Below are 13,930 nucleotides of genomic sequence, written 5' to 3'. Positions count from 1 at the left end.
GTGTCAAGTGCTGTGACCAGAGAAATGAAGTAGGGTAACAGGACTCAGAAATTCTGGGCAGGGGCTTCTGTTAAGACTGACTTCTTCTGGAGAGTACTCTGTGAGGACATGACATCTGGGTGGAGCTCTGAGCAACTAGCTATGAAAGGAATGGGGCAAGGCCCTCTAGGCAGAGGAACAGTTTCTGGTAGAAACAGAGGTGCTTTGTTAGACAAACAAAAAAAAAGTACTTTTTTTTTTTTTTAACATTAGTGGTGAAAAAAGCCAGGAGGACACATTCAAATACACATTCTGAATGTCTAAGAAAATACAGCCAAAATGACCAACTTCATACTGATCCATATTTTCAATTTCAGGCTGAAAATGAAGAAAAGTGTAACACATAGGTCAATTTAACTTATTTTTGCTTTCAGGATGGATCATGAGAATTTAAATTCTGGAATACGAACACTATTCTACAATCAAGAATATTGAATTCCACTGAATGTCTTTGCATTTAATAATATCTTCAGCAGGAATATGTAGCATTCTAAAATGATAACCTCACTGCATTAAAAGCACAGCCCTTCCCACCAGTGTGGGAGAAATGTGAAGTCAGAGGACCACCATAAGGAGAAATTCACACTAGTAAACAGACTTGTCATCAACCTATTGTTTAAAGAAATTGCACTAAAATCCTGGCACTTATCCCAATAAGCAGATGCACCATCTATCAAGGCAAAAGACTAAATTGCTTTACTATTACCAGCTTTGATCACTAGTGGTGATCACTAGTTTGTTACTATCTGACAGAGTGGATACTGGCTATACTGGCTTATACACAGAGTGGCTATTTTACTCACTCTTGGGATGAAGGTGTGAACAATACACCAACCAACACAGCCAGGAGATCAGGATGGTAATAAGATAGGGGTGTACCACATCACACAAGTCATAAACTAAGAATTGTATATTTTGGGACATTTTCACAAGACTTTATATGAATCTATTATTTTCCATCTGCTGTTCCAAGTCAGTCTGTTATATTTATGTTTAGGGTATTAAAGTAATTTTCATTACTTTTCTAGCACTTATGGTGGGAAGAGCAACAAGTAAAATTCACTGGAGAAGCATTCAGGTAAGTTGGAAGAAGGAACAAACACACAAAATCCTGCCTTTTAAACTCTGCTTTACTGACCTGGAAAGAGTTGTTAGTTCTTTCAATAAAATTTCAAGCAGAAGATGCTATATACCTAGGCTTCCTAATACAATGATCATGGAAATGAAATAATTATTCAAATAATTAATGTAAGCATGGTTTTTTCTCCTCTACACTGTTAAGTCAACAAACCATCATGCTCCATGGGTTATCAAGTTTAGTGTTTTATTCCTGAGATTAGCACAAAGAACCTTTTATGGATTTAGAAAGTTGAGCTTTATAAACTGGAAAAAAAACCAAAACAACCAGTGATGTATTCTAACATAATTCTTTCTCTTGTTTTCTCAATTCATGGAAATGCTAAGAATTTCCCAAACATCTAAGAAAAAAATGTAGTGTTCAGAAAGTAGTTCTGTAAATTTAGTGTTGAACTATTATGTTAAAAAAAGTACTTGGGAAAAAAAATTACCTGAAAAGCTTTCAAGGTGAGTGTGCTCAAGGTGAGATATGGTGACACAAGCAACTGGATGCTTCAAACAGGTGCAAACGGGATCCCTCAGGGAATCCCTGGGATAAGAGCCCATCCACAGGCTTCACAAATTTACTAAACTAATTGATTTTATGTGTAAGAAACTCTCAAAGATTAGAAACAAAGGATATAGCAAGAAAGATCTTAAGCAGGGAATGCACTGATAAATCAGTTGGGATCCTATAAAAATTAGGTTTACAAATATTTAACATCTTTAGAAACCATCTGGGAGAGGGTGTACAGTAGGTGAATAAAGTGAATGCCATGAACGTGTGAGTGAGCAGGCAGTGAAGCCGCAGGTGAACGGCTCTGTGTTTCAGTCACAAATGCAGCCAGTGTCAGTATCTGCTCAGTTATTTTAAAGTCTATTAACTGGGGGAATTATTTTAAAAAATAAAGATACCAACATAACAGATACTTAAAGTAAGTAACATCCATTTTAGAACCAAAGCCTTTTCCTCAGAGTGAAGCCAATGATTGAAATTGTTATTATTCTTGTATATAAAAGACAACTTATCATCTGCAGTTTTTAGTTTCATTTTCATTAAAGTGCAACAAAAATACAAAGAAAAACAGGTGAAATTAATATCTCAGAATTATGACTACATATTCCATATAAAAATCAAGGTACTTAACATCCCTTTCTTTTTTCTTCAAAATCCAATGTGTATTTTACACTACAAGACATTCAGGTGATATATTCATAGGAAATATAGGCACACCTTATTTTATTGTGCCTCGTTGATTTTGTGTTTTTTTACAAATTGAAGATTTGTGGCAACCCTGCATTGTCAGATGATAGTTAGCATTTATTAACAATAAAATATGTTTAAGTTTAAGGCATGTGCATTGGTTTTTTTGGAGATATAATGCTATTGCACACTTAATAGACCACAGTATAATTTCCACCTTCCCTAAAAAACTGAAACATTTGTGTGACTTGCTTTATTTTACTGAGATGGTCTGCACCAAAACCCATAATTTCTCTAGGGTGTACCTATACTTGATCTGCATTTAGGTTTCATAAAAAAGCAAATAAAAAGTAAATAAAGGTAAAAATTTAAAAGTAGATTCACATACTCAAGCTGTTTCAAACATACTTGAGATTCTGCCAATACCTGAAGTGAATGTCAGTTTTTCAATGTAAGTTTTAAATGAACTAAAACTTAGAAACTCAGGTTTTTTAGTCAGTTACTATTTCAAGGGTTTAACAGTCCCACATGTTACTGCCTACTTAACTGAATGGTGCAAGTACAGACTCCACTTTTATATATAATTTCAACAAGTTTTGTTCTCTCTCTTCCTAGTACATTGGAAGAAAAGCACAGACAAAAGAGCTGAGGTATTTTCTCCATAAAGTGCTCCTCTAGATGAAGAAAACCGAGCTCTGCCTGGCACACTCCCCACTGTTTACATGCACTGACGCACTTCTGAACGTTACTGCCAACTTCCTTGGAGTGGAGTGAGATTTACTGCTGCCATGTTACAGAGGTATGTCTTGAGAAACATCATTTAAGCATATTTTCAGCTTTTCAATCATAAGCCTGCACAAATTCCTAGAAAATTCGCACCAGTTTATACCTACTGTGGCTTTTTCATCTTCCCTCATATTCTTCATGAAGGTTTCAAGTTTTATTTTTCTTACTCCGTTATTTTGGTGGGATGTAACAACAATTTTTTACTTATCTATGAAGCCCTTTCTGTTGTATTATCATTTGCTGAAATCATAAAAATAAAACTCTACAAAATGCAGGCACTTCAGCTCATTTCCCCTGCCAGAATCTTATCCCTGTTCTGTAACTGTTTCCTCAAGGCTGTATTACAGAAATTTTAGTATTTTTGAATGTATATATAATTTTTTGACACTTCATATGTTGGCAGTGGATATAATTTTCATCTTAATAGAAATGTAGAATTACCATGCAAGCCTTCAGGTGTTTCATGATAAACCAAAAATAACTAGAATCTACTTACCTTAAAAAATTCCTTTTTCTCAACCATCTCGTCACCATCTGCATCCAGCATTTTAAATGCAACATGAAACCCAGAATGGGGTTCTGCAAATGAAAAATGAATCATCATATAAATGTTGGTGTATGTGCTACTAAAGTGAGCACGTCATTACATACATGTTGGTGGAATGCAAGTGTATGAAGATCTACAGGTCCTCAAACTTGAAGTAAGCCACCAGAAACAAACAAGCACCTAAAGCAAACAACCATCCCTTCTCAGGATGGGTGACAGTTCTCAAAGGCTGGTACGTGTACATGGTGCGCTGCTCTGCTGTTAGGTGTTCTGCCCTTCCAAAGCAAAATCCAATAGAGAACTTCATTTATTTCTTCAGCTCTGCTAGAGGCTTTCCTATGTCCTTATAAACTTTGCTATTTTCACACTGATTGTCATTTGTGCCATGTGCTCAGTATTGTCTCACTGTTTGCGACCCTGTGGACTGTGGCCTGCCAGTCTCCTCTGTCCATGGGATTCTAAAGGCTGGAGTAGGTTGCCATTTCCTCCTCCAGGGGATCTTACTAAGCCAGGATCAAACCCACATCTTGATTACTACTCTTATTTCCCTTTCTCAAGAGTAGGGTTTTGCAAAAACTATTTTGAAATAACTTTAGACTTGGAGAAATACTGCAAAGCTGGTCCAGGGAGCTCTCAGGGGCGCTTCACGCAGCTTCCTCTAAAGTTAGCATCTTATGTAACCACAGGATATTTGTGAAAACTAAGAAATTCACGCTGGTGTGGCATTTTTAAACTAAACTACAGTATTTAGATTTCATGTTTTTTCTATTCTAGGATCAAACACAAGAAAGCCTGTTGCATTTAGCTGCTACGTCCCCTTATCTCCTCTGAGCTCAGAAAGTTTCCTAATCTTTCCTTGATTTTCATGACGTTGGCACTTAGAGGAGAGTTACTGGTCAGGGATTCTGTAGAATGTCAGAGGAGGCATGTTTCATATTCCTACAAGAAGGCTGCATCTGACTCTGAGACAGCAGTGGGGGGATAACCTCCCAACAGGGCCGCCTTGCAGGCACAGAAACTGCAGCACCAGCGACACCCTTAACGATAGAAAGGTGAATCCAAACCTCCTGCACCGGGAGAGAGGATTCACATGATCAATAAGCAAAACTGTGGGGCACTTACTGGTGAGAATCGTGAGCAGGAAGAGATACTCAGTGTAGGAGATCAGCCCTGAAAGGGAGAAAACACCAACATCAGATAATCAGCTTTAGATGGTTTCAATTCAGTTCAGTCGCTCAGTTGTGTCTGACTCTTTGCGACCCCATGAATCGCAGCATGCCAGGCCTCCCCGTCCAGCACTGACTCCCGGAGTTTACTCAAACTCATGTTCATCGAGTCAGTGATGCCATCCAGCCATCTCATCCTCTGTCATCCCCTTCTCCTCCTGCCCCCAATCCCTTCCAGCATCAGGGTCTTCTCCAATGAGTCACCTCCTCACATGAGGTGGCCAAAGTACTGGAGGTTCAGCTTCAGCATCCGTCCTTCCAATGAACACCTAGGACTGATCTCCTTTAGGATGGACTGGTTGGATCTCCTTGCAGTCCAAGGGACTCTCAAGAGTCTTCTCCAACACCACAGTTCAAAAGCATCAATTCTTCAGCGCTCAGATTTCTTCACAGTCCAACTCTCACATCCATCCATGACCACTGGAAAAACCATAGCCTTGACTAGACGGACCTTTTTTGGCAAAGTAATGTCTCTGCTTTTTAATACACTATCTAGGTTGGTCATAACTTTCCTTCCAAGAAGTAAGCATCTTTTAATTTCATGGCTGCAATCACTACCTGCAGTGATTTTGGAGCCCAGAAAAATAAAGTCAGCCACTGCTTCCACTGTTTCCCATCTATTTGCCATGAAGTGATGGGACCAGATGCCATGATCTTAGTTTTCTGAATGTTGAGCTTTAAGCCAACTGTTTCACTCTCCTCTTTCACTTTCTTCAAGAGGTTTTTTAGTTTCTCTTCACTTTCTGCCATAAGGGTGGTGTCATCTGCATATCTGAGGTTATTGATATTTCTCCTGGCAATCTTGATTCCAACTTGTGCTTCTTTCAGCCCAGCCTTTCTCATGATGTACTCTGCATATAAGTTAAATAAACAGGGTGACAATATACAGCCTCAATGTACTCCTTTTCCTATTTGGAACCAGTCTGTTGTTCCATGTCCAGTTCTAACTGTTGCTTCCTGACCTGCATACAGGTTTCTCAAGAGGCAGGTCAGGTGGTCTGGTATTCCCATCTCTTTAAGAATTTTCCACAGTTTATTGTGATCCACACAGTCAAAGGCTTTGGCCTAGTCAAATCCAACAAATGTTGGCAGTTTGATCTCTGGTTCCTCTGCATTTTCTAAAACCAGTTTGAACATCTGGAAGTTCATGGTTCACGTATTGCTGAAGCCTGGCTTGGAGAATTTTGAGCATTACTTTACTAGCGTGTGAGATGAGTGCAATTGTGCGGTAGTTTGAGCATTCTTTGGGATTGCCTTTCTTTGGGACTGGAATGAAAACTGACCTTTTCCAATCCTGTGACCGCTGCTGAGCTTTCCAAATTTGCTGGCATATTGAGTGGAGCACTTTCACAGTATCATCAGTAACCAAACACATGCTTCTTGGAGCCTCCTCCCAATCAAAACACACACACATTTTTACTTTAAACTACCTCTCTTTCTTAAAGTGGAAAGTTTTCGTTAAGAGAGTTAAATATAGTACTAATGCTTAAAAAGAAGGAGAGAGGTTTATTAGGACACTGTTACTAGGAAGGAGAGGAATGGTTGCTGGCCAACAGGTGAATGTGTCCACTGGAGGTTTCATCTGCATGTCACTTTGTGTAATTTCTACTTTAATTTTACTACTAATAGCATTTCAAGTGAAGCAAATTCACAAATTCAGGAGAAAGCCAGAGATTTCAATACACCAAAAGTCAAACTATATCTTTAAAATGAAGAAACTAATCTCTGTAGCATTAACTTGATTTTCATCTATAGGTTCTCCCTCACCTTTTTTCCCCTTCAGTTTCAGCTTAACTGTTGACAAAGCCTGGTCCTTTGTCCTGTAAAGTTTAAGTGTTTAGAAGACTTTCTGAGCTCCATCTTTTTGCGTCATTTCACATGTTCCTCTAACGTCTGTATTCTCGACAAACTGGTATTCAGATCCTGAGCTGAGCTGAGATTCAAGTTTGGCAGAAATTCTTACTATATAGTGCTATGTAGTTTCACCAGGAGGCCAGGAGGCAAATGTTTACAGGACATACTAAAAGCCACCAAGGGACGCAGACAGTAAGAGTTATACAGGGTTTAAACAAAAGGTGAAGTTGTTTCCAGAGCTGAGACGATGGGAGAGTCACAGAGAAAGTAGTTCTAACGGTGGCCTTTGAACGACGGGTAGACCTGCAGTGATGCCGGGGTGGGGGAAGCGGACGCGTGTGCACAGGGGAGATGCAGCTGAAGTGAGCCAGGAGAAGCGAGGGCTTGTCTGCGAGGGTGTGCCTGCCAAAGAGTCCCCAGGAAGTGCAGCGGCGGCCTGGTGACTTGGAGATGAGGAAGGGAGGTGGGTGAGAGTGACAGTCCGGCACATCCTGCTGTGAAGGGAGACTGTCCCTGAGGGCTCCAGAGAGCACAGCTGAGACGTGGGGTGAGAGCCGTGCAGAGTAAGGTGGCTGAGGGTCTGACCACTTAGGTGGTCCACTGCTTCAGCTCATAGGCAACTTCAGGTATATATTTTAAATGCTCTTAATCACTTAGAGGTTTTTACATCACCAACTTTTCTGATGTTTTTATTCTGAAGCAGGTGTACTTCCCTTTAATAAAAAAGCCCACAGTAAGTCTCCAGGTATTTTTTCCTAAAAACATTCAGTGTTTACATGAATGGAGAATAAATTAAGTGTGTTTTGTCATATCTCATACCTGAGAGAAATGCTCTAATCTTAGTTGAAGGATCAAAGTATTTCATCCCTTGGCAGCCTCAAAAAAAGTGAACAGTTTTTTTTTTTTCCTCTCTGATTTTCAAAGGAATACAGCAATGTGAAAAAATGACCAGGCTGATGGACTGAGCTGGGCTTGGTGCCAAAGGGAAACCTCAGCTTTCTTTTCTCGAGACACAGGTATGTGTCCTGTGTTTGGTGGGGAGGGGGTTTTTCGAAAAAGAAACTTCCAGAGTCTTTCTTTGAAATACTGACTTAAATAAAATGCTTGAATAAACACAGTTGAGACAGTGTAAAAACAGCAGCCTACACTCTCAAGACAGATTATAGACAACACAGCTCTCCAACAGCATTCTAGGCAGCTGCCCCTGAAAATGCTTTTAAGGAAAACTGCCACTTCTGAATATTTATAGGAGAAACTGTTTAATATATGTTTGTTATACGGAATGGTAAAATAAATGCTGTTAAATGGCAATGTTTCAAAACTGCATGTCAAATAGAAATTTTAAATAATTTACATTAAAAAATTTATTAAAGAATCTTTAAGGGCCACTAGTCTCAAGAGGTGATTAAGTTCTATTAGTTACTATGCCTCCCTACAAATATTTTAAATTTGGAATCATTGAAAAATACGAGCTGCTACTGAAAGCAATTTTGAGAACTCTGTTCCCCAAAGAGAAATTACTATGTGAATCACAGGAACATATTTGTATCTTACAATATACCTTATAATTTATATTCAGTATATTCCTGAGGATGGCATTATATTAAGAATTCTCCTCAATTTTAAAAATTACATAATTATAACTTATAATTTACTTTTCTTTATAATAATGCCTGGAGGTGGACTATTTTCTTACCTCAAAAAACTGTAGTATACTAGCAAAAGTACATTATCTTTTGCTAGTTATAGTATAATAAGCATTTTGATAAGTTTTTTTAGGTGGTAAAATAGAATATTTCAAATTGCTCCAAATTTAGCTAGATTTTACATTCTGATTTTCAAATGACTTCATTCATATCAACAAAGGGGTATATCTGGAAAAAAGTGTATCTGTTGAATCTTTCCTATAAAATGTTCAGTGCTTTAAGTTGGAATGTGCATCTCAAATCATTATTTCAGAGAAAAACAGCATCCAAAAAAAGTCCTTTTTTTTAAAAAAAAGTTAAAGTCCTTCTCTCACGACATTTTCTTGTTCTGTTTCCTGTTAGCTTCTCTAAGAGGTAGGAGAGGAGAGGATGAATTCAATCAATATTTAGAAGGCAAAATTAGAAAGGGGTCTGTTTGCCCATGAAGGATGGGAGGACAAAGAGAAAGAGCTCAAAGCTGTTTCTGAGTTCCAATGAGAGGGGTGAGAAGCACTAATGCCCAGGAGTGAAAGTAGCTCAGTCATGTTTGTCTCTTTGTGACCCCCCGGACTGTAGCATGCCAGGCTCCTCTGTCCATGGAATTCTCCAGGCAAGAATGCTGGACTGGCATTTCCCTTCTTCAGGGGATATTCCCAATCCAGGGATTGAACCCAGGTCTCCTGCGTCGCGGCAGATTCCTTACTGTCTGAGCCTCCAGGGAAGCCAACAGTCAACAGAGCCTGGGGTAAAGGCGCTGGCGCCTGGAGAAGTGGCAGCACTTGGCGAGGTCTCGGTTGTTCTCACTGGGCCTGTTCATGCTCCTTCCCATGCCTCACCCCCATGCGTTTCTGCTTACCTTCCTTGTCACCAGTCAATTTTATTCCTTACTGTTGGCTGTTTTTGAGACACCCCCGTGTGGATGGCAGGAAGTGAAGTTTCTTCGCCTCCAGCCACTGCCCAGCGCACCTCCTCTCCCACTCTGACGTGAGTGCTGTCATCCTCTGCTACCTCTTCTACCGTCCCTTAGTCCTCCCCCTCCCTTTAAAGCCCCTCAGCTCCCTCTGCCCAGAGGGCTTTCTCACAACACCCCACCCACACCCCACTGCTCTCAGGACAGGCCCAGACTCCCTCCCTCTCACCCCTGGAGTGAGTCAGGTCTGCTCATGCCCAGCTGCCCTCATGATCACAACCCATTTGCCAAACAGCCTTTGTCCTCGGCTGATACGCCTGCAGCTGGTCTATCTTCCCCCTTTCTGACTCAAACCACCGCACAACCTGCTTCCACCCAAACGCTGCTGTGGATGCTCCGAAATCCCCCTCCTCAGGAAACGCCTTCGGCTGAGTCCTGATGCACCTAAGAGCTGGTCCTCAGCTAAGGACAGTGGAAGGCCCGCCCTTCACGGAATGAGAGCTGGTCCTCCGCCAAGAAGGACCACCCTCCTCTGAGCTCTGCAGACCACCTCCCCACCCCCGCCCACTCCGTAGAACCCCACACACCCAGAGAGGCCTCCAGTCCCTTCATTCAACACAGAGCAAGGCCCCCTCAGCTTCCATCTCCCAGGGCTCCCCGCCCCCAGGGCCTCCTGCTCACACCAGAAGCCCTTCTCCAAGTGCTGCCTCCAGGACCTGCCCCAGCACTAGACCTGCCCTCGCCGCAGCCCTAGGACCACACCCCAGCCTGCTCTCAGTGAGGACCCTTCCTGGCTCCGGCTTGGGCTGGTTCTCTGACAAGGCCTCCGCATTCTCTCCGAGCCCTTCTCTTTGTATTTCAGATGCTCTGCCTCATCCTTCCCCCAGGCTTAATAAAATTGATGTTTAAATACTTTTTCTGTACTTGCTCTAAGAGTTTGTGAAAATTACTTCCAATGTAATGAGTACTTTATTATGATTTTTAAAAAATCTATTAAAGAACACAGTGTTATAACATCGTCTCTGTAGATTCTCTAAGATATATTCTCCAATTTATAGGTGCAAACCTCATAACTTAACTCCTTAATAATGTCTCTGTTAAATAAAATGCAATTGGAATTTTAACAACAAACCAAAGTTACCTTTATCGCCGAGGTCTCTAAAAAAAGTTGATCCACAACCAGCTTTTTTGATTCCTGCTAGTGCATCCTCGATATCCTTTAAATACACATATTAAAATCTTTCATAAATTAAATAATTTATAAAAGTTAATTTTCCATCTTAAAGAGAGATCTCCCCTCCATTGCTTACCTTATCTGTCAGCCTCTTGACAGAACTTTTACCTACAGCAAAGAGGAAATATTATTGAGTGCCCATATATTATAATACCTTGGTAAAACTCAGCTTCCATTAAGAGAGAAAACTGCTTGAAAGACAAAACAAGTTTATAAAAAATATAAGTCTGGCAATTTTAGCTAACATCTTTAAACAGAAGTTACAAGCCAGAAACTCTAAACACGAACACTGCAGTTGTATGTCAGACTCATCCTCACTGTCACTCCGCTCCAGACACATGGGGTCTTCTAATGGCCTCTGACCTATCATAGCTGTCCAAGAGAAATAAATTTGTGCCAAACACAAATTCTTTCCTTACATGATTATTAAAATCTGTCTCCTTTTGCTTTAATTGATTATAAACATATACACACGTTTCAGAATGCTACCTTTTTAAACCCTGCAAAGTTCTTAAGTTCACAGCTCCCCAGTAAGATCTAAAGGGTGGCCAGCACGGCTGTTCATTCTAAAGTGATGTTACTTTTAAGTTTCCTACTGGGTAACAGATTAAAACTCAGGCTTTTAACCATCTTCTTTATACTGACCTCATTTTCTCTCATTTACTATAAATTCTAAAGCAATCACATTGCTTGTTTGGTTGAAACTTTTTCTGAAGACAACCTCAAGTCATTTTACACATCCAGAACACTGAAAAGTACGTTGTTTATTTCTTCTGTAAGATATGTGCATCACTAACTTCCCTTCTTGTTCTCAAAATTATCTATAAAGGCCCTTCAGTACAATTACAAGTATATGAGAATTCACAAGACAGGTTAAAAAAAAATACCTTTAGATGTGCCTTTTTGCAGTTTGGGATGTTTACATTTAGATTATAAATCTACTGGGGACAAATTCTATTATCTATTGTTAATAAATTACCAAGATTTTATTTTTGCATTAATAATCAAAAAACACTAGCTGTGAATATGACTATATAAATTTCAGAAACATCTATGACCATGTTGGTAAGCTTAGGAGCCACTATTTTGGAATGATTGTTTGTTGCTGATAAACTAGTAAGTGTTACCCAATGACAACCAGATTTTAATACAAGGTCTATCATAACATGAGATCATCAAACACATAAAACGCTCCCTGTTATTTCATGTTGATTACAAGTTTTGCTTGGTACTTGTATAGGTATTTGATTATCAAAAATGGAGAAACCATGTACTTAATGAACTTCTTGCAAACATTTTTTCAAAACAGTACCACTAATTAGAAAATGGTAAAGAAATTATCTTGGCTGATAAAAAAGTTTGGGGTACATTCTGTTACAAAAAATTCATTTTCAGGTTAAAAAGAAAAGGCAGAGCTCCTAGTAGAACACGTAGTCTCACTTCCTTAAACACTTCCCTTGGGTCAGAGAGGGGACTGTGGTGTTTCACACCCAGGACGCTCTGCTGGGGTCTCTTTAGCGCTTCTCACCCAGGCTGCTGGGTTTTACACTCTTTGTTTACAGGCTCCCCCAGGAGAGAGACCGGGCATCAGAGTAAGAGATGCGAAGTCTGAAGTACATGAGGGGCATGACCACTGTCCATTTGACAACAGCAACAACACTGGGACACGGGAAATTCACTGCAATATAAGGATTCTTTTTCTGGCAGTCCTCTTCCCCACTTTTTAAAAACGGAGGTAGAGTTGATGCACAATATTAGTCTCAGATATATACCACAGTGATTAATAATTTGGATAAGATATTGGCTATATATCCTGTGCTGCACAGTACGTCCTTGTAGCTTATTTTATATGGAGTACTTTGGACCTCTCAACCCCCTACCCCCATCTTGTCCCTCCCGCTGCCCTCTCCCCCCTGGTAACCACTAGTGTGTTCCCTGTGCCTGTGAGTCTGTTCCTTTTCTGTTATATTGCCTTATTTTTTAGATCTTCATATAAGTGATGACATAACAGTATTTGTTTTTGATTTATTTCACTGAGCACAATACGCTCCAGGTCCATCAGTACTATTGCAAATGGCAAAAGCTCATCGTTTTTTATGGCTGAGTAGTACTTCGCTGTATGTATACGCCACATCTTCATCCTTTCATCTGGTGGACACTCGGGTTGCTTCCGTGTCCTGGCTATTGTAAATAGTGCTGCTACATGTGTACAGATCTTTTCAAATTAGAGTTTCTTTCTTCTTTGGATACATGCCCAGGAGGAGTGGGATTGCTGGATCATATGGCAGTTCTATTTTTATATTTTTTTGAGGCGTCTCTACTGTTTTCCACAGTGTCTGCATCAACTTACATTCCCACCAACAGCGTATGAGGGTTCCCTTTCCTTGACAGCATTCGTTATTTGTGTTCTTTTTGAGGATGGCCACTCTGATTGGTGGAAGGTGATACCTAATTGTGGTTCTGATTTGCATTTCTGTGATGATTAGCAGTGTTGAGCATCTTTTCATATGCCTGTTGGCCATCTGCATGTCTTCTCTGGAAAAATGTCTATTTAGGTCTCCTGTCCTTTTTTTTGTCCCCTTGAGATTGAGCTGAATAAGCTGTTTATATGGTTTGGAATATTAACCCCTAATCAGTCATATTACTTGTTAATATTTTCACACACATAAGAAATTCATTCTTACTGTTTTCATAGCTATTTCATACATATTCACGTTCCCATATAAAACAATAGCCAAAAAGGCAGATTCAGAGGTGAGGCTGTCTTGCTTTGTGGTGCAAGTGTGAAAGGATGGAAAGTACACGGTGGCTTTTCTGGGCAGGGAGGGATAAATCAAGCACTACGATGGAATTTTGGCTCAAGAAGCAGAATGTTCTAAAAGCCTCCACCTACTCTGGAGATTCCAGCACGTGGTTTTCACTGTTTACAGAGGACTTCTGAAGTTGAAAACCAGGAACAAGCACACCATGTTACAGGCAAACAGCCATTTTAATACTTAAAATAAGTAAAACTGCAATACTACATATTAAGTACAGTTACAGGTCAAATAAATCTTTGCCTGTAGCCAAAATAAAGTTATTTGATAGCCATAACTATAAAAACATTGCTAATGGTATCTAATTCAACTTCATTTTGCTAGAGATCAGCAGACTCTCGACACATAAAAATCAGATAATAGAGACACTTACATCGTTTCATATCTTTTGCATAAATACATGGAAGAGCTCTGGCATCAATATCAGGATTGGCGTTAAGAGCTGATTACTCCAACACTTGCTTGAATTCGGTCCCAGCAATGATGGAAATCACTGCATTGCATGCAATTCCA

At 39.9% G+C, this 13,930-nt stretch overlaps 1 protein-coding gene and 1 long non-coding RNA gene across 2 annotated transcripts in view; one reads left to right on the top strand and one right to left on the bottom strand.

Moving 5' to 3' along the window:
- The window catches only part of MICU2 (mitochondrial calcium uptake 2), a 57,531-nt gene that overhangs the window by 10,067 nt on the left and 33,534 nt on the right, over window positions 1–13,930 (bottom strand). The window contains exons 3-6 of the mRNA XM_065901780.1: window positions 10,678–10,709; window positions 10,509–10,584; window positions 4,815–4,862; window positions 3,642–3,724 (exon numbers count right to left, since the gene is read on the bottom strand). Of these exons, the coding sequence (XP_065757852.1) occupies window positions 3,642–3,724; window positions 4,815–4,862; window positions 10,509–10,584; window positions 10,678–10,709 (239 nt within the window). The remainder of the gene's footprint in view (window positions 1–3,641; window positions 3,725–4,814; window positions 4,863–10,508; window positions 10,585–10,677; window positions 10,710–13,930) is intronic.
- Window positions 972–10,277, top strand: LOC136144114 (uncharacterized). The gene is made up of 4 exons (XR_010658497.1): window positions 972–1,117; window positions 2,975–3,158; window positions 7,697–7,788; window positions 9,034–10,277. It is a non-coding gene; the product is annotated as an uncharacterized lncRNA (long non-coding RNA).

This window comes from Muntiacus reevesi, chromosome 11, assembly GCF_963930625.1.
Source record: "Muntiacus reevesi chromosome 11, mMunRee1.1, whole genome shotgun sequence".
In the NCBI taxonomy this organism is placed as follows: Eukaryota; Metazoa; Chordata; class Mammalia; order Artiodactyla; family Cervidae; genus Muntiacus; species Muntiacus reevesi.
Note: the sequence above shows the minus strand (reverse complement) of the source record. Positions and strands in the feature narration are given on the sequence as shown.